General features: G+C 40.3%; 1 protein-coding gene across 6 annotated transcripts in view; it reads right to left on the bottom strand.

Annotated features, from left to right (window-relative positions):
• The window catches only part of LOC118840824 (carboxylesterase 3-like), a 47,813-nt gene that overhangs the window by 14,778 nt on the left and 14,055 nt on the right, over positions 1-18,980 (bottom strand). For all 6 annotated transcript variants that reach the window (XM_036748177.1, XM_036748178.1, XM_036748181.1 and 3 more), the window contains exons 6-11: positions 17,398-17,551; positions 17,000-17,104; positions 13,936-14,037; positions 12,639-12,776; positions 3,421-3,501; positions 1,474-1,621 (exon numbers count right to left, since the gene is read on the bottom strand). In XM_036748177.1, the coding sequence (XP_036604072.1) occupies positions 1,474-1,621; positions 3,421-3,501; positions 12,639-12,776; positions 13,936-14,037; positions 17,000-17,104; positions 17,398-17,551 (728 nt within the window). The remainder of the gene's footprint in view (positions 1-1,473; positions 1,622-3,420; positions 3,502-12,638; positions 12,777-13,935; positions 14,038-16,999; positions 17,105-17,397; positions 17,552-18,980) is intronic.

Genomic DNA, 18,980 nt, shown 5'->3' with positions numbered 1-18,980 from the left:
TCTCTCTCCTTCTCTCTCTTCCTTCCTTCTTTCATTCCTTCCCTCCTTCCTTCTCTCCCTCTCTCTCTTTCTTTCTCTCCCTCCCTCCCTCTCTCTCCATCTCTCTGTCCATCTTTCTCTCCCTCTCTCTCTTCCTTCCTTCCTTCCTCCCTCCCTCTCTCTCTCTCTCTCTCTCTCTCTCTCTCTCTCTCTCTCTCTCTCTCTCCATCTCTGTCTATGTCTGTCTGTCTGTCTTTCTCTCTGTTTCTCTCTGTCTCTGCCTCTCCCTCCCCCCTTTCTTCATTCCTTCCTTTTAGAGGATTTTAGAGCTCACAGTCTAACACTTTCATTTTACAGATGAGGAAACACAACCCACAGAGTTTAAGTAATTGTCCCAAGGTCACACGAGAGTAAATGACAAAAAGAGAGTTTGAACCGACTCCTCTAACTCGAACTCAATCTATGCTATAGCAGAGGTGGGGACACAGATACAGTGAATGAAAATAATCCGTACTTGAAAGGCACTCACATTGGAAAGGAGGAGACAGCAAGAATATAGGTAACTACATGCCAGAAAAAAACCAGAACAAATATAAATAAATACAAAGGAGTTAACTAACTACAAGGTGCTTTGAGGAGGGGTCACTAGCAGTCAATGGGATCAGGAAGGCTTCATGGAGAAGGTTGTATCCGAGTTGTGTTTTGAAGCAAGAGAGGGTTCTGTGAGACAAAAGTGAGGGGGGAGTGCATTTCAGGCATAGGAAAGAGCAAATCAGTGCAAAGACCCAAAGGTGGGAAATGACATATCATGTGTGAAGAATAGAAATAAAGAGAAATAGGAATAGAAATATTAGTTTGAGTGGATTGCAGAGTAATCTCCAATAAAGAAAGCGAGATACATTGCAATAAGGTTGTGAAGGGCTTTTGTAGCTTAACAGAAGAATTTTTACTTGACCCTAGAGGCAATGAGTTGGTGATGTAGGGGAGGGACGAGTTCAGATCTATGCTTAAGAAAAATCACTTTGGCAGGAGTGTGGAGAATGGATTGAAGGAGTGAGAAGTTTGAGGCAGGAAGAAGAATTAGGAGGCTGTTGCAGGTGAAAGAAGCCTGAGTTCTGGCGATGGTTGTGTGTGTAGAGGTTTTGGGTGAGAGAGATGTTATAAAGGTAGAAACAGCACGATCTGGCAGCTGATGATGCACATGGTGTGAGGGAGAATGAAGTCAACGGTGACCTTAAGATTCCAAATTGAGGAGACTGGAATAATGGTAGTATCTTTGACAGAAATGAAATCAAGCCCTCCGTAGATCCTTAGACCTTCATGAGCTTGCTCTATGATTCCAAAGAAGTCACTGAACTCCTTGGGCCTCAGTCTGAGAATGAAGACACCTCCCACTCTGATCTGACTGTTTTGACTCTTGGTTGCTTGGAGTCTTGTTTGGGGCAATTTGAAGCCATAAACCTAGAGCAAGATAAATTCAGGTGAACAGCTCACCCCTGTGTTTCTGTGATAACTTTATAGCTGGAAAAACAATGATGAAGTCTCCAAATAAATCCAGAGTTGCATCTCGAATGGCGACTGGGTCTGTCTGGTTACCCAGGTACTCCTCCATGGCGAGATGGATCAGCTCAGAAGGGATGCCCTGGGATAAAGAGAGAAGAAAACTTAAGGGACTCTATGAGAAATAACACTGGCCTTGGGATCAGAAGAGACAATCTAGCTGTTTGAGGCAGCTATGGGGCTCAGTGGATAGAGTGCTGGACTTGGAATCAAGAAGATCTGAATTAAAATCAAGCCTCAGACACTTACTAGTTGTGTGGCCCTGGGCAAGATATTTAACCTCTGTCTTCCTCGATTTTTTCATCTAAAAATGGGAATAATAATAGCATATACCTCCTAGTGTATAAAATGAGATAAAAATTTACAAAGTACTTTGCAAATCTTAAAGCTAGGCAGCGAGGTGGTACACTGGATAGAGTGCAAGGCCTGGAATCAGGAAGACCTGAGTTCAAATCCAGCCTCAGACACTTACTAGCTGTGTGACCCTAGACAGAGAAAAGGCAGGGACTCACCTAAGCTTTCCCAAATTCCCCTGAAAACAACTTTAATTAACCCTTCAAAATGAATTTCTGGAATGCCAGAATTTCTAGAATGCCACAAGTCACTTAACCCTGTGCTGTAAAATGAACTGGAGAAGGAAATGGCAAACCATTCCAATATCTTTCCCAAGAAAACACAAAATGGGGTCATGGAGAGTTGGACACAATTGACCAACAACAATTATTGTTATGTTTGGGTTGTAGCACTAACTTGGTATAGTGGGTAGGTAGAATGCTAGACCTGAAGTCAAGAATCCTTTAGCTCAGATTCTGAGACGTATTAACTGTGTGTCTCTGGGCAGATTCCTTGCCTCTCTAAACCTCCATTTTAATATGGGATCTTGGGCAAATAATTTCACTTGGTCTCAGGTTCATTTAGTTCTCAAGGAAGGTGTTATGCTAGGTGATCTCTTAAGGTCTAATCTGTCACTACTATTTATGTCCTAAGGCCCCTTACAGCTCTTGTATTTTGTTTGGTTTTGCTTTTATCTGGACCTGTGATTTCATTGGTGTGTGTACCTTCCAGTGGGAAAACTCCCTTTCCTGATGCAAACCAGTAACTTCTGAGATTTATAGTTTGAGAAGTTATGTGACTTGCCTCAGGTCAGTTTGTGTCGGAGACAGGACTTGAACCCAGCCTGCCCTTGTTCTGATGTTCCACATTGCCTTCAATATGATCTGTTTCAACATTCTAATGTTCTAAAATGTCTTCCAATTCTGACACTCTGTGTTCTAATGCCCCATTCCAGTTCTGATACTCTTCATTACAATATTCTAATACTTTAGGATTTCTTTCCACTCAGATATTCTATATTCTTTTTTTTGAGGGGAGAAGGCAGGGCAATTGGGGTTAAGTGACTTGCCCAAGGTCACACAGCTAGTAAGTGTGTCAAGTGTATGAAGATGGATTTGAACTCAGGTCCTCCTGACTCCAGGGCCAGTGTTCTACTCACTGCACCACCTAGCTGCCCCTCTGATATTCTATATTCTAAGATCTCTCATCCTTGAAATGGTTCAAGAGCTACATAACAGAAGTATTATTACCCCCATTTTACAGATGATGAAATGGAAGCTAGGATAGGTTTTAGTAAGCTGACCAAGAGGATTTGAACCGAGGTCTTCTGGTCCAGTCCTCTTTCCAAAACACCCTGGTCTCACCCAAAGAGTGGCCTGTGAAGTCTGATCACCTACCTGCCAAAGGCACTTCTTTACCCAGTGGCCTTCTGCCTTCTGGATGCTTCTATCCACCCAGTGGGAATAAATAAACCAGGTTATAGGGGATGGAACCAGGAGGGAGAATCAGGCTGAGGAAGCAGAAGGAAAGACCCAGGTGTTTTCTCACCAGCAAAGCGGTCTTGCCCTTCAACAAGTTGAGTGCCAATTCTTTTGTTATTCCATTGTCCAGATTTTGGGGTATCCATGCCTGGTGGGGGACAGTAAATCCATGATCAAAAGAGTATAGTTTCTCAGCCTTTTCTCTAAGAAGCCCCAACCAATAGGAAAACATGGAAAAATCTGCATGAAATAATTAAGAGCAAAATGAGCAGAACCAAGAGAACATTGTATACAATAACAGCAATATTATTTTAAGAACAACTTTGAATGACTGTCATATTGAGTTTTACAAATACTTAAATCTACTACAAAAGATCTATGAAGAAGATGTTATCCACCCCCAGAGAAAGAACAGATAAATAGGAGCATGTAGAGTATGGTTTTACATATATACGTATTTATGTCTAATGGTAGCCTTCTCTAGAGCAGGGTGGGGAAGGAGGGAGGGAGAAAAAAAGTGCACAGCAGAGGACAAAAGAAAACTTAGAATGAAGCACAGAAAAACAGGGTAGATTTGAAAATAGCATGTAGTATTGATTACATAGTTTTTTGGAAATAGTAAACTGTGAAATGGAAATTCACGGTTTTATATTGAATCCTCTTTTTATGTTGTGCTGTGTAGATAGAAATATTCTTTTTTTGTCTTTTTGTATTTAAGTTCAAAATGAATAAAAACATTTTTAATGGGAAAAAACATGTAAGGGGGAAAAAGAAGCCCCAACTAAGATAAGCTGGGACCCATGCATGACATCCACCCTCATCCCCAAGGGCACATCCAGCATCCTTAGGGCCCTGAGGACTTCACGCCCACATAGGCTTAACACCTAGTAGATAGGGGTTTGGGCCTGGGGCTTTGGGCCTGGGGCCTTGCAACTAGTAAGGCTCAATCGAAGACAATTAATTTAGCATTCTAAAACAGTAAAAAAAGTCCCAACTTAATTGATATTACAATTGGTTAGTTGTCTTTTGTTCTCAAAAAGAACCAAAATGGTATCACCATGTTAGAGTCAAGTTGCAGTGTGTCTGACTGTGACTGATTAGACCAGTATGAACTTGGAATGCTGTATTACAGATTGGGCACAAATTTTCCATGTGAACATTTGGGGTAGGTTCTCTAAATTTGTGCATCTTGAATTTCTTTTGAGCTACTTCAATTCTCCTTGGCTCGTAAAGCACAGCACTTTCTTTGATGCGGGTACATCATCCTGGGTAGTCCTTTGCCAGGGTCTCCAGTGTCACCCAATCAATTCAAGATCCAGAATAGACTTACCAACCCCTTTAGGGAAGGCATTAACAAAAGTATAAGCATGGAATTTTTTTCCTCTTAATGTGGTAGCTCTAACCATACACTCCACTCAAGTCCATCTTTCCTCATTGTGGTATGTAGGCGACCCTCGACTTCTTTTTTCACCATTTTCCAGCATGGACGTTTCTCCTACCCCAACCCTTCTCAGATTCCTTTTCTATGTTATCTCCCTCCATTAGAATAGTTTCTTGAGAGCAGAGATTGTCTTTCTTTTTGCTTCTATTTGTATATCCAGCTCTTAGCAGAGAGCCTGGCACATAGTTAGTGTATAAATACAAGTACATAAATACTTATTCCCTTGCCTTGGCAATGCCACCCAAATTATTTTACAAATTTAATAATAAATCTTTAAAAAACAATGGGAAGTATTATAGAACGAAATAAAATAATAAAATTTAATCTATATAAAAGAGGGCAAGAAGATCAAGGGAATTTTTTTTTAAAGGAAGAAAGGAGACTCACACTGTCATATCTTAAATTTTATTACAAAGCAGTAATTATCAAACTATCTTGTACTGACTGAATTAAAAAAAAGAAAAATAGATCAATGAAGTAAGTTAGATAACTTAGAACAGGAACTAAATACATTGCAATAGACTACTGTGTGGGAAATCCACGAACATAAAATACTGGGGAAGAAACTTATAATTCAATTTTTAATAAAATGGTTGAGAAAGTGGGCATTGGTATGGTGTTTAAGTACCTACTATGTTCCTGAGGTTATTCAGTCATCAAGTTGAAGAGCTTGGATGGGAATCTAGTTTGTTTAACTTGAAGTTATTTCTAAATATAGGAAATGAGACCCTCTTTGTGTCCCTGGTGTGGGACAAAAGCATGGATTGAACTTGGAGTCAAAAGAACTGTACCTGAGTATCAGCTCTGCCACTAACTTACTATTGTGGGAATGGAGTGGACCACACTGACTCCACCTTGTGACTCAATTCTGGAGCTAGCTCATTTCCATTTTTATTAATTACAGAGTTAGTCCATTTTCTGTCATATGAGAAAACTTTATTGCATTGTTTGAACTTAGCCCTGCATGGCTAGGAGGTTGGACCACCTACCCGCTGCTTAGAGACCCCTAATCAAGGACCTAGGTTATGCTGACAAGAAACCTAGAAGTATCCAAAGGCTGATGCAAGGAGTTTTCTCACAATCATATTATCTCAGGCAACCCATATGACTTGTCTGAAAACCAGCCCCATGCTGCTCAGTCAGTTAATGTTTCCATGTTCTTTTGATTGTTTACAGACACTTGGGGAGAGTGGGAACACCTCTTTTTCTGATTTCAGGGAATTGCATCTGTTCCCTTTTCCCCTCCCAACCTGGAAAATCCCTAATCTTTCCTTCAGTTAGAGATCAGATTACCTAATTTTCTATTCTTGTTAATTGTTTCCTTTTGATCAACTGGTCTTTTTTGATTGTTTTTAATGCATAAAAAAATCTGCCTTCCCCTTTATTTGGGGTCCAGTGCTAAAACTGAGGAGATCTTGTCCCAATTTGTTATGCAATTAGCATGCATTGCTCGATAAATTGATATACTCGCAACCTCAAATCTGTTTTCTCTTTCACCCACCGCAGAACCTAGAGTTAAGAGCTTACAAATTCATGGTTTCTTTCTAATTTTTTTGGTGACCTTGCTTCTAACTCACCTAAACAATTAATTCTGTTATATACATCTTCAGCCTTCTTGAAAGACATTCCTAGTCACCTCCCCCTCTCATTATTGTGAATATCTATCCCTATTATCTACAAGAGCGAATGGGTCCAGGTGATGTTGGAGGTGAGGAGTGGGGAGTGGGCACAGACCACTCTTTGGTTTGAATCACTCTTTCCTTTCCTTAATTTCCTTAATTAAATTTAACTCATTTTTAAGTTGTTCCCTGATTTAGACAAACTCTTCTCTTTTCATGGTCAAGAAAGGTTTAAGTACCAGATAAATTACAACTGCAAAGTGCAGGCTCTTTTTTTCCTCTTCACTCTGAGATTAATTTCAAACTAGCTGCCTTCCTTCATTACAGTAAAACAACAGGTCTATCAATCTTTAGGGGGGAAATTATTTAAGTTACATCTAAAACTTTTACAAAATTTAATTCTTATTTTTTCCTTAGAACAAATTCTTCACAAAAACTTACTAAGATATCACAACACATGTTAAGTTTCTGCCAAGCACCTTATCAGATAGGACAAAGAGAAGGGGTTGAGTTCCTGGAATTACCCAAAGTCCCAGGAATTCTCTCCTGTAATCTTAAAATAATTATTCCCCAAATTCCTTAATATACAAACATCCAAAATTTACTAAGTTTTTTTTAGCAGTTCTGCGAACCAGGAAAAAGTTTTCCTTTCTTTGATTAACTGACTATCTCTGTAATCCCAACATGGCCATAGCTGATATGACAGAGAAAAAGTATCTTGCATGTTTTTTTTCCTTTCTTTATAACCTAACCTCACAAGAAAAGTCTAAGGTAGGAGTTAGCCTGTTTACTGGGACAGAGTTTAGCTTCTGAGAGAACTGCTTCGAGTATGAAACTTCATTAGTCTTCCCCAGCTCTGTGAAAAATTTTTTATAACAAATTTCTCCGATAAAGCCCTCATCTCTCAAATGTGTAGAGAACTGAGTCAAATTTATGAAAATAAGAGCCATTCTCCAATTGAGAAATGATCAAAGGATATGATCAGGCAGTTTTCAGATGAAGAAATGAAAGCTATAGTCATCACTACTAAATCACTATTGATTAGAGAAATGAAAATTAAAGCAATTCTGCGGTACCACCTCACATTTATTGAATTGGCTCATATGACAGAAAAGGGAAATGACAAATTTTAGAGGGGATGTGGGAAAATTGGGACACTAAAGTACTGTTGGTAGAGTTGTGAACTGATTCAACCATTCTGGAGTACAATTTGGAACTGTGCCCAAAAGGCTATAAAACTGTGCATACCCTTTTATCCAGCAATAGGTCTAATAGGTCTCTGTCCCAGGAGATTTTTTTTTAAAAGGAAAAGGGCCTATATGCATAAAATATTTATAGTAGTTCTTTTTTGTGGTGGCAAAGTATTGGAAATTGAGGGGATGCCCATCAACTGGGGAATGGCTAAACAAGTTGCAGTTTATGATTATGACAGAATATGATTGTGCTATAAGAAATGATGAGCAGGTTGGCTTCAGAAAAACCTGGAAAGACTTACAGGAACTGATACAAAGTGAGGTGATCAGAACCAGTGGAATGTTGTACACAGTAGCAACAATACTGTACAATGATCAGTTATGAATGCCTTAGCTATTTGATCAGTACAAAGATCCAGGACTATTCTGAGGGACCTATGATGAAAAATTCTATCAGCTTCCAGAGAAAGAACTGATAGAATCTGAATCTGAATCTGAACTGATGGAATCACATCAAAGAATACTTGCTTTTTGCTTTATTTTTCTTGTTTGTTTGTTTTGGTCTGTTTTCTTTCACAAAATGGTTAATACGAAATATGTTTTACATGAGTGCACATGTATAACCTATGTCAAGTTGCTTGCCTTCTTGAGGTTTGGGGAGAGGAGGAGAGGGAGGAAGGGAGAGAATTTGGACCTCAAAATTGTAAAAAAAAGATAAAAAAATGTTTTCACATGTAACAGGGAAAAAATAAAATATTTTAAAACATATTCCCCAGCATTCTAAACTCTTTGGTTGCAGCTTTTTAGCAGTTTTTCTGGCCGGTTACATTTTCCCCTTATAAATCTTTCAAGGTAGCAAAATTTACACATACCACTAAATACAAACAGGAAGCAAACACATACTAGCTTTAATTTTTTCCAATTTGCAATAATAAAATGAGGTGAAGTAGGTCCAAAAATGAATTCCCAGCTGAATCTCTTGCAGATTTGTGCCAGATGTCACATAATTCAATTGCTCACTGTTTAGTTATTCTCATAACTATTGGGAGCATCCCCTGGTTCCAAGCTACCAAAAATCTATCCAGGGGGAACATAACCCTTCCCCACCCCAGGGGGAAAATTTGGGCTTAATCTCAATTAAGACCTTAACCTAGCTTTCCCTATGCCAAGGGAAAACTTAATCTAAAATTTAAACTTTTTTTTTGGAGGGGGGAAGGCAGGACAATTGGGGTTAAGTGACTTGCCCAAGGTGGCACAGCTAGTAAGTGTGTCAAGTGTCTGAGGCTGGATTTGAACTCAGGTCCTCCTGACTCCAGGGCTAGTGCTCTACTCACTGCACCACCTAGCTGCCCACAAAATTTAAACTTAACCCTTACTTTAGCTTGGAAGAAATAGGGATCCAGATTAGGAGCCTAGCCCCCAGAATAGTTTTTCATGAAAAATTCCATTAGTGAAAAATTAACCAGAGAATTCTAGAGAGTTTTTCTTAAAGGCTGACAGGGTTGGAGTCTTGACTTGATCTGCCACAGCTTGCCAAAAACTGTAGTGGGTTAAAGATGAAACCATTGAGGAAATAGGTTTGAGCTTCCGAGCATATAAGTTTATTGAGCAATGCATGTCAATTGCATAACAAATTGGGACCAGATCTCCTCAGCTTTGGCATTGGACCCCTGAATACAAGGGGAGGCAGATTTTTTTATGCATTAAAAATAATTAATCAAATAAGATCAGTTAATTAAAAGAAAATAATTAACCCGGATACAAGATTAGGTAATCTGATTTCTAATTGAAGGAGATATTATGGACTTTCCAAGTTGTGAGGGGGAGAGGGCACAGGTGCAATTCCCTCAAATCAGAAAAAGAGGTGTTCCACTCCCCCTAAATATCTATAAATAATCAAAGGAACATGGAAACAATAACTGATTGACCAGAACTAAGCCAGTTTTCAGATAAGACATATGGATTGCTTGAGATTAATTGTGAGAAAACTTTCATCATTCTTTGGATCTTTCTGGGTTTCTGGTCAGCATAACCTAGGTCCTTAGTTAAGGTTCTCTATACAGCAGGTAGAGGGGGTTCAGCTTCCCAGCCATGCAGGGATGGATTCAAACAATGTAATGAAGTTTTCTTACAGTTCCCACAACTGAATAAAGTTTTCTTGCAAGACAGATGTTGGACTAGATCCATAACTGAATAGAAGAGAAACTAAGCCAGCCCCAGATTTGAGTCACAAACTGGACTCAATATGATTCACTCAATTCCCACACTATGCATCCATGGACAAATCACTTCCCCATCTCACTGTTTGTTCCCATGTAAAATGGAGAATATGGGGTAAAGGGAGGGTTAAAATAGAGTAGATGATCTTAAAGGTTTGTTTCCTCTGCTATCAAGGTTGGATTCTGTGATTCTAGGCCAACGGTGGTAAGTGGGAAGCAGTAGTGCACTGGAAAATATTTAATAACCAGCTCTCCAAAAGCAGGACATACTTTCCAATCACTTAATCAATCACTTTTAAGTTTAATCTGCATTATTAACATTTTTCTCCATCACTTTCTTAAGTCTAAACAATCAACAAAATGATATATCAAGCCTCTGGATTTATAACGCTTGTTGATTTCTGAGTCATAAATGCTCACACTGAAAATGGAATAGTTGACTCTTTCTCAAGCCTGGCCCTCTTAGCTTGGCTCCAGCTCAACCCTAGCCAGCAAGGAAGAGCCTTGTGAATTTTGACAATGAGTCTCTATCTCCTTCTTGGGAGACCCAGGTCTTAGCTGAACTCGGCTGGTTTGGGGGGCAAATTATTATCATGCTATCACTGAAAAAGCATTGCTTTGGTAAGCATAAGATCTGGTTCAAACCTAAGCTCTTTATTTACCAGCTGTGTAATTGGGGCAGATCACAACTTCTCTGGGCTTCAGTTTTGTCTTCCATCAAATAAGGGAGTTATATTAGATACCTTCTTAGGTTCCTTCCAGCTCTAAATCCTAGAATCCAAGGATCTTGGATCAAGGAACCACTGATGGCACAGAACAACTTTGCATTCCCTTCCTGATGCTTCAATGATGGCCATAGAGTTTATGCAAACTTGAAAGCACTATGTAAACAATAGCTGTTGTTATTGCTATTTCTATCAAAGAAGAAAAAAATTCTGAAAATGGAGAGCTCAAGACTCTGCTCTCAGCAACTTTCTAAGATTCTTGAGTTTTGGTGGTGGTGGTGGTGGTGGCGGCTGTGGTGGTGGTGGTGATTGTCTTTTGTTCTCAAAGAGGACCAAAATGACACCACTATGTTGGAGTCAAGAAACAGTTTGTCCGACTGTTGCTGATCAGGTGAATATTAGCTCAGAAGGGTCTACCTCAGGTTGGGCACAAATAGTCCATTCGAACATTTGGAGTGGAGATGTTGCTAAATGTGCATATCTTGTTTCTTTTGAGCTACTGCAATTCTGCTTTGTTCTGCACAGTGCCTTCTTTGATGCAGGCATGCCACGCTAGGCAGTTCTCTGCCAGCATCTCCCATGTCTCACAACTGATTCCAAAGTTCTTCAGAGAGACCTTGAGACCTTCTTCTGACCACCTTGTGAGTGCCACTTTGCATGAGTTCTTCATAAATTAATCTTTTAGGCAAATATACGTTTGGCATTCAAACAACATGGCCAGCCCATCGCAGTTGCACTTTCTGTGGTAGATTTTCAATGCTTGACAGTTTAGCTTGAGAAGGAACCTCATTGTCCTGTACCTTATCTTGTTAGGTGATCTTCAGAATCTTCCCAAGACAATTCAAATGGAAGTGACTCAGTTTCCTGGCTTGGCCCTGGTATACTGTGCAGGTTTCACAGGCATACAACAATGAAGTCACTGCAATGGCTCTGTAGATCTTCAGTTTGGTAGGCAGCTTAATACCTCTTCTCTCACATACTTTCCTTCAGAACCTCATAAACACCGAGCTAGCTCTGGTAATTTGTGTGTCAACCTCATTATCTACGTGTACATCCCTGGAACGGATATGCCAACATTAGTGAACTTATCCACTGCATTCAAAATTTCTCCATTTGCTACAACCAATGGTTCCTTGAGTGGATAGGGTAGTGCTGGCTGGTGGAGAAGGTGTATTTTCTTGGTATTAATTGTTACACCAAAATTAGCACAAACAGCAGATAATGGATCCGTATTTTGTTGCATCTCAGCTTCAGAGTTTGCATTGAGTGAACAATCATCTGCGAACAAAAAAGTCATGCACCAACTCTCCCTCCACTTTAGTGTTGGCTTGTATCCTTTTCAAGTTAAATAATTTACCATCAGTGTGGTAGCTGACCTTAAAGCTGTTTTAGTTCTTACTGAAGGTTTCTGACAACATGGTTGAAAACACCATCCTAAAAAACATGAGAACAAGCACATAGCCTTAGTTCATTTCGTTGGTGACTGGGAAAGCACGAGAGCATCTTCCATTATGCAGAACATGGGCAAGCATGCTGTTATGAAATTGATATACAGTACTGATGAACTTCTCTGAGCAACCACATTTTGACAATTTCCCACAAACCTTCACAATTGACAGCATCAAAGTTTTTGGTTATATTGATGGATGTTGTATACAGACCTCTGTTCTGCTCCTGGCATTTCTTCTGGACTTGTGGGGCAGCAAAGACCATATCAACTGTTCCTTTGCCCTTTCTGAAGCCATACTGGCTCTCAGGTAGATGGCCATCTTCCAGGTGAAGGATCAGCCTATTAAGGAAGACTCCGGAAAGAATCTTCCCTGCAATGGCTAGGAAAGAGAACCCCTATGATTGCCAGAGGACAATCCATTTTCTTTTACTTTTATAGAGATGGACAATGGAGGTATCCTTGAAATCCTGGGGGATAACCTCCTTTCCCCAAATAGCCTGGAAAATTTCAGTTTTAAAGTGGATGACAATATGCATTCGGTAGAGAAAGTTTCCCCATCTGAGAATTCCTGACACCAATGAAATCATGGGTCTAGTCTCCATCCCCACCCCTCTGCCAAGGCGCTGAAATAATCTTACCGAAGGTACCATGTGCCCAAATTCATGATTGGTGACTCCAAACAAATAGGGAATTCTTGGGAACTCATTCTCTAAGAGGAGCTTTTCTGGGAACTTTGGTAAGACAGCACCATCCACAGTGGCTGGGATAAATGATAGCTACAAGAGAAGAAGAAAAAAACTTTTTTGTGGGTTATTCTTTCATTTTGGATTTACATATATAAGAGCAAGAGTCAGGAAATTAGGGTTTTTGTCTCACTTCTATCTTTAATTTACTATCTGACCCTGGAAAAGTCATTTCCCATCTTTTGGCCCAAGTTTCCTCATCTATAAAATGGTATTGGGTTTGACTAGGTTCCTCCCAGCCATGATTTTTCATGTTCAAAAGCCTCTTCCAGCTTTATCATTCTGTGATCTGCACTCAAACATTCTGTATTCAGGGTCTTGGACAAATTTCATGTTTTTATTTCTAGGAAGCCTTCCATCTTTGCCATTCTATGACTTATGCTTTGAAGTTCCTTCCTTGTCTGGGATTCTCTTTGATGACTGGATATAGTGTCCTAATCTCAGTTATATTTCTGCCTGGTATATCCATCTGGTTCTTCTTGCTCAGAGAGCTGAAGGGAGCTATTTGGAAAAGAGCCTGCCATTGTTCAAGGGCCCAATTTCTTGTGTTTGACAAACAGAGGCCCATATTCACTAAGAAAGTTTCTCCTGTAATCTCCAGACTTTGCACTTTCCTGTGTCTCCTCCAGGAAAACAATTCTATCTTCCCTACCTCTCTGTTTCTCCTTTCATATTTTTTTTTCTCAATTCCTAGCATCTGTTTACTCTCCTGCTTCAAGCTCAAATATTGGAAGGCAAAGGGAGGTTCTACGTAACCTGATATCTATGCTGGACTTTGCCCCAATTTAGGAATTTGCCATTAAATATTGGAGAAAGGTATGGAGTGAGCATTCAGTTAGGTTGGTGCTCTGAACCCACATACTTATTTGGCCAAGCCCAGAGTTTGCCAGGGCAGATAGCTCAGGCTCAGAGGGTTGTAGTTCTTGCAACCTGAATGCTAATAAACACCTTTCCTTCAAGGGACTAATTTGTTCCAGGGCTATCTCTTATGATTAGTCTAGAACCCAGTGATCTTTGTGGGCTAAAGTCTTGGACAGAATCAGGGAAAAAACTCTTCTTGATTTTTGGAGACAATGGGAAGGAAAGGAGAGGTCTTGATCTTTCTGGCAGGAGAAGAGGCATCTCCAAATTCAACCTAATGCAATCCATCAGTTATTCCAGAACTACTTATTTCCAGAAGAAGCAAACTCACAGATGAGAATTTCCTGTTGAATATCATGTTCTCTTTATCCCGTAAGCACTGGATCAAAACAGCTGAGCTGGAACCTTCACAGCCATAGAAGTGAGCAATTTCCTGGTGATTTCAAAGGAACAGACATTTATAGGTATCAAAAGAAGGAACACAGGAGATTTCTGTTTTTCAATGAAAAGATTCAGGAGGTAGGGCAAGTTCTCCCACCCCATCCTCCATTTTCCACCCCCCTACCTCAAAGACTAGATCAATTTTCTCCAGGTCATTAGCTGTTGGTTCAAGCTTTCTAAAGATCATCACACAGTCAAGCTGAAGCAGGAGAACATTGTACACAATAACAGCAACGTTGTGCAATGATCAACTATGATAGACTTAATTAACTCTTCTCAGTAGTGCAATGATCCAAGACAATTCCAATGGAAAATACTGACCACATCCAGAAAAAGAACTATGGAGTCTGAATGCAGATTGAAGCATACTATTTTCACTTTTTTGTTTTTGTTTTTTTTTCTTTCCTGTGGTTTTCCCCTTTTGTTCTGTTTCTTCTTTCACAACATGATTAAGGTGGAAAGATGTTTAACATGATTGTACAGGTATAACTTATATCAGATTGCTTGCTCTCTTGGGGAGGTGGGAGGCAAGGGAGGAAGGGAGAAAAATTTGGAGCTCAAAATCTTATGAAGATGAATGTTGAAAACTATCTTTACATGAATTTAAAAAATAAAATACTATTAAGTTTAAGAAAAAGAAAAAATAAGAAAAAGGTCACACAATCAAACGAGCCTGAAATGTTGGGGCCAAATTTTTTAAGGAATGTTAATTTTGGGTCAAGTTTTCTAAGGGTTATAGGATCACTGGTTTATGCCAAGAGAGGGCCTTAGAGGTCTCCTGGCCTAACCACTCTCTTTTTATTTCCTTATTTTTTTTAGTTAAATTTTATTTTATTTTTTCAGTTAACAGTAATCTATTTCCTTGCCCTCTTCTTCTCTTCCCTCAATATCGAGGGAGGAGGAAAACCCAACTCTTGTAACAAAGGTGCATAATTAAGCAAAATAAATTCTTGCATTGGCCATGTCCAAAAATGTATATTTCTCACTCTGCACCTTGAGTCTGTCACTCTCTATCAGTGACCTGGCCAGTCATCTTGACTTTTGTCTTGCCACTGGATTTCGATGATTCTAGATGACGGCTTTGCACAGCTCTGCCTCACTCAAATCCAATTCATAACAACTTAAGACATCACCTTCATGATGTTATTGGTCCTCTTTGAGAATGAAAGACCAAAACAACAAGGAGGCATAACACCTCCTCCCCCGCCTTTTAAGGATGAAGAAAGGGGACCTCAGAGGGATTATGCGATTTGCCCAAAGTAACTCAAATAGCTAGTGGTAGGACCGGGATTCCCACCCAGGTTCTCTAATGTAAAATACAGCATTCTTTCTCCAGAGGTAATCAATGATTAGTCCAGCTCAAGAGCAGGCATGGCTGGAGACCATGCACCATTGTAGGATGTGGGAGTCCACCTTGGCCTGGCCTGGAGTTGTCTGTCTTGGCCTGAGCTAAAACCACAGCCACAGACCCTGCTATAACCTGAAGCTAGAGAGCCTCAGACAAGGCCCTAGGCCACCCTGGCCCTAGCCAGAGGAGGGAGAACAGCCCGAACCAGAGACAGAAGGTTCTTGACCTAGCCAGAAGCTAAGGAAGGCATAGTCCCTATGCAAAGTATCTTCTGAGTGCAACTCAATCCTTGCCATCTAGGGATGATGATGATGACGATGATGATGATAATTATAACAACAGCAACAAGAATAGAACTAGAATTTATGTAGTGATTTAAGGTTTGCAAAGTGCTTTACCTGTTATCTCATGTCATCCTTACAACAACTCTGAGAGATCCCGCTATTTTTAATCTCTGATTTATAGTTGAGGAAACTGAGGCTAAGAGAAGTTATATGGCTTGCTCAGGGCAACACAACCACTAAGTGTAGGAGGCTGGATTCAAACTCAGGTCTTCCTGCCTCCAAGTCTAATACACTATCTACTTTGTCACCTTACGGAACTTAATAAATGATTATTGACTCTCTCAATATGGACTCAATATAGAGACATCTGAGGAAGTCAGGCTACAGAATTGAGGTCATCTATGAGGTCAACAGTAGCCCTAAGGATCTGGTCCCCCGGAACACAGTCATTCAGCCTGAACTTAGTGATGCCTCTACCCCCAGCTAGTCAGTGTTTGGAGAGAGAACATGCCACAGATAGTCATGTTGGTGCTGATGATATGCTAATGATAGAATACTGATGATATATTCTTTCTAGGTGTTGCAGTGGATAAAGAATGGGGACTGGGGTCAGAAAGATCTGAGTTCAAATCCAGCCTTAGACACATATTAGCTGTGTGACTCTCAGCAAGTCACTTAACCTATGTTTGTCTCAGTTTCTTCACTTGTAAAATGGGAACAATGATAATACCTACTTCCCAGGATTGATATGAGGACCAAACAGGATATTTGGACGGTGTCTGGCACATAGTAAGCTCATTCTCTCTTTTTTCTTTTTTTTCTTATCTCCGTAGAATCATGGAGAGTAGGGGGCGGAATAGACCCTGCTCAACTTGTACTTTCCCTATCGTATGACTTTCAAACTCTTTCCACTTCCTCCCATCCATAATTGTGCCAGTTTTGTGATGCTGAACTCTGAAATCCCATCTCTGGTTATAAATTGACTCCTATGTTGCCTACCTGGGCAGCTAGGTAGTACAATAGATAGAGTGCTAAGCCTGGAGTCAGGAAGACCTGAGTTGAAATCCGGCCCCAGACACTTACTAGCTGTGTAACCCTGGGCAAGTCATGTCATCCTGCTTGCCTCAGTTTTCCCATCTGTAAAATGATCTGGAGAAAGAAATGTTAGACCACTTCAATATCTTTGCCAAGAAAACCCTCAAAAGGGGAGTATCTCAAGCCTGTGGAATGGGATCTAACCTTTGAACCTATGGAGACCTCTTTAAAATGGATTTGAGTCTCTTAGATAATAGTCACTGAAGAACAAGAAGCCAAGAACCTACATGAAAAATGGGTTGAGGGTGATCTGTGATGACGCCTGGCATAATGACAGTCCCACTCTGTGAGATGGCTCTGTGGAATAGACCTTTGGTCATAGGAGACAGAACCTGCAAAACACGAGAAAGAGAACATCTAAGAGACAGATACTCCTTAGGAAGAGTTCTAGTTTAAGGGAATTCACATTCAAAGAAAGATTGGAGATCAGGCTGGTCATGTGAATTAGAATCAAATAACATTAGGCCAGGAAAGGAGCTTAGAATTCCTAGTCCAGCTTCCTCATTTTATAGTCAATTAGTGGTGATGCCATGATTTGAACACAGATCTCCTGATTCCCAATCCAATGTACTTCCCACTATACCATCCTACATTTGCCCCAATGAGGAATCATCTGCAAACTCACAAGTGCAGAGATACAAACTCCTCCGGCAGACTGTCCAGAGAGGGTCACACAGTTGGGGTCTCCTCCAAAGTGAGCAATGTTGCCCTGGACCCATTGTAAAGCAGCCACTAGGTCCAAGAATCCCCAGTTACCAGGTGCAAACTCATCCCCAGTGCTGAAAGCCAGAGAGACAGCAGTCAGGTTCTGCCTGCTAGGAAGACTGACCTTTATTAATGTTTTAGAGGAAAGCACTGGGCATGCATGTCAAACTGCAAATGTCAGTCATCTTGGAAGCATAGCTAATACACTGGGGGAACAAATCCAGCTCTAAACAGAAGTAGGAAGGCCAGAATGGTGGTCTGAGTCTAATAAGATTACATTGAATGGAGATAAATGTAAAATTCTATACTTGGGTTTAAAAATCATTTGTACAAGTACAGCATTGAGGAGGCATGGCTAGACAACAGTTCACGTACAAAACATCTAGGGGTTTTAGTGGACTGTTTCTGACAAAAAACACTCCCCTTCCTGATTCCATCCATTTTCTCTGATTGTCCTGCCTGCCTGGAATCCTCTCCCTCCTCATCTCTGCCCCTTGGCTTCCTTCAAAGTCTCAGCTGAAGTCTCACATTCTGTAAGAAGCTTTCCCCAATCCTCCTTCATCTCAGTGCCTTCTCTTGAGACTACTATCTTCCCCCATCTATTCCTGCTATATCTTTTTTTGTATATAGTTGTTTGCCAATTGTCTCCCTTAGTAGGCTGTGAACTCCTACGTAGGAAGTTGGAACTGACTTTCTTTGTCTTTCTTTGCATTCTCAGCACTTAGCACAGTGCTTGGCATATAGTTGTCACTCCATACATGCTTGTTAATTGAGTTGATGATTGAAATATGAGTCAACAGTGTGAAGGAACAGTCAAGAAAAATCTAGTGTGATCTTAAGTGGACTGAAAAGAGGCTTATTGTCCGGAACATTAGTCCCACTGTACTGGGTCTACATTCAGACCACATTTAGTATCCTGTGTCAGTTCTGGGTGTCATCTTTTAGAAAGGACATTGACACACTGGAATATTCCAAAAGAAGGTGACTAGGAAGGTAAGAAGACTAGAGACCATGCCATATGGGGACTCATTAAAAGAAATGGGTGTGTTCAACCAAGTGAAAAAGACATGAGAGTCATCTACAAGTGTTAGAAAGACTGCCATGTGGAAGAGGATTAGACTAATTCTTTTTGGCCATAAAAGGCAGAGCTGGAAGCCTTAAGAAGATGATGCAGAAAGGTAGATTTCAATATAACATGAGAAAGAATTTACTGATACGAAAAGAATTTACTAATGTCAAAAAGTAAAAAAAGGTTATTTGGGGAGGTAGCTAACTCTACATCTTCAAGGAGACACTGTATGACCATTGCTGGGGTTGTTGTTGAAAGGATTTCTACCTAGATAGGAGATGGACTAAATGAACAATTTGGATATTGTGATTCTGCCAGAGTGCCAACTAGTTCTCTACAGGGCTCACAGAATTGTAGAATGTTAGAGCTACAAGGGACTTTAAGAGACCACTTAGTCCAAATCCTTTCATTGTGAGGAAATTGAGGCCCAGATT

This window comes from Trichosurus vulpecula, chromosome 3 (assembly GCF_011100635.1).
Source record: "Trichosurus vulpecula isolate mTriVul1 chromosome 3, mTriVul1.pri, whole genome shotgun sequence".
NCBI classification, from domain to species: domain Eukaryota; kingdom Metazoa; phylum Chordata; class Mammalia; order Diprotodontia; family Phalangeridae; genus Trichosurus; species Trichosurus vulpecula.
This window is presented reverse-complemented; position numbering and strand designations above follow the sequence as displayed.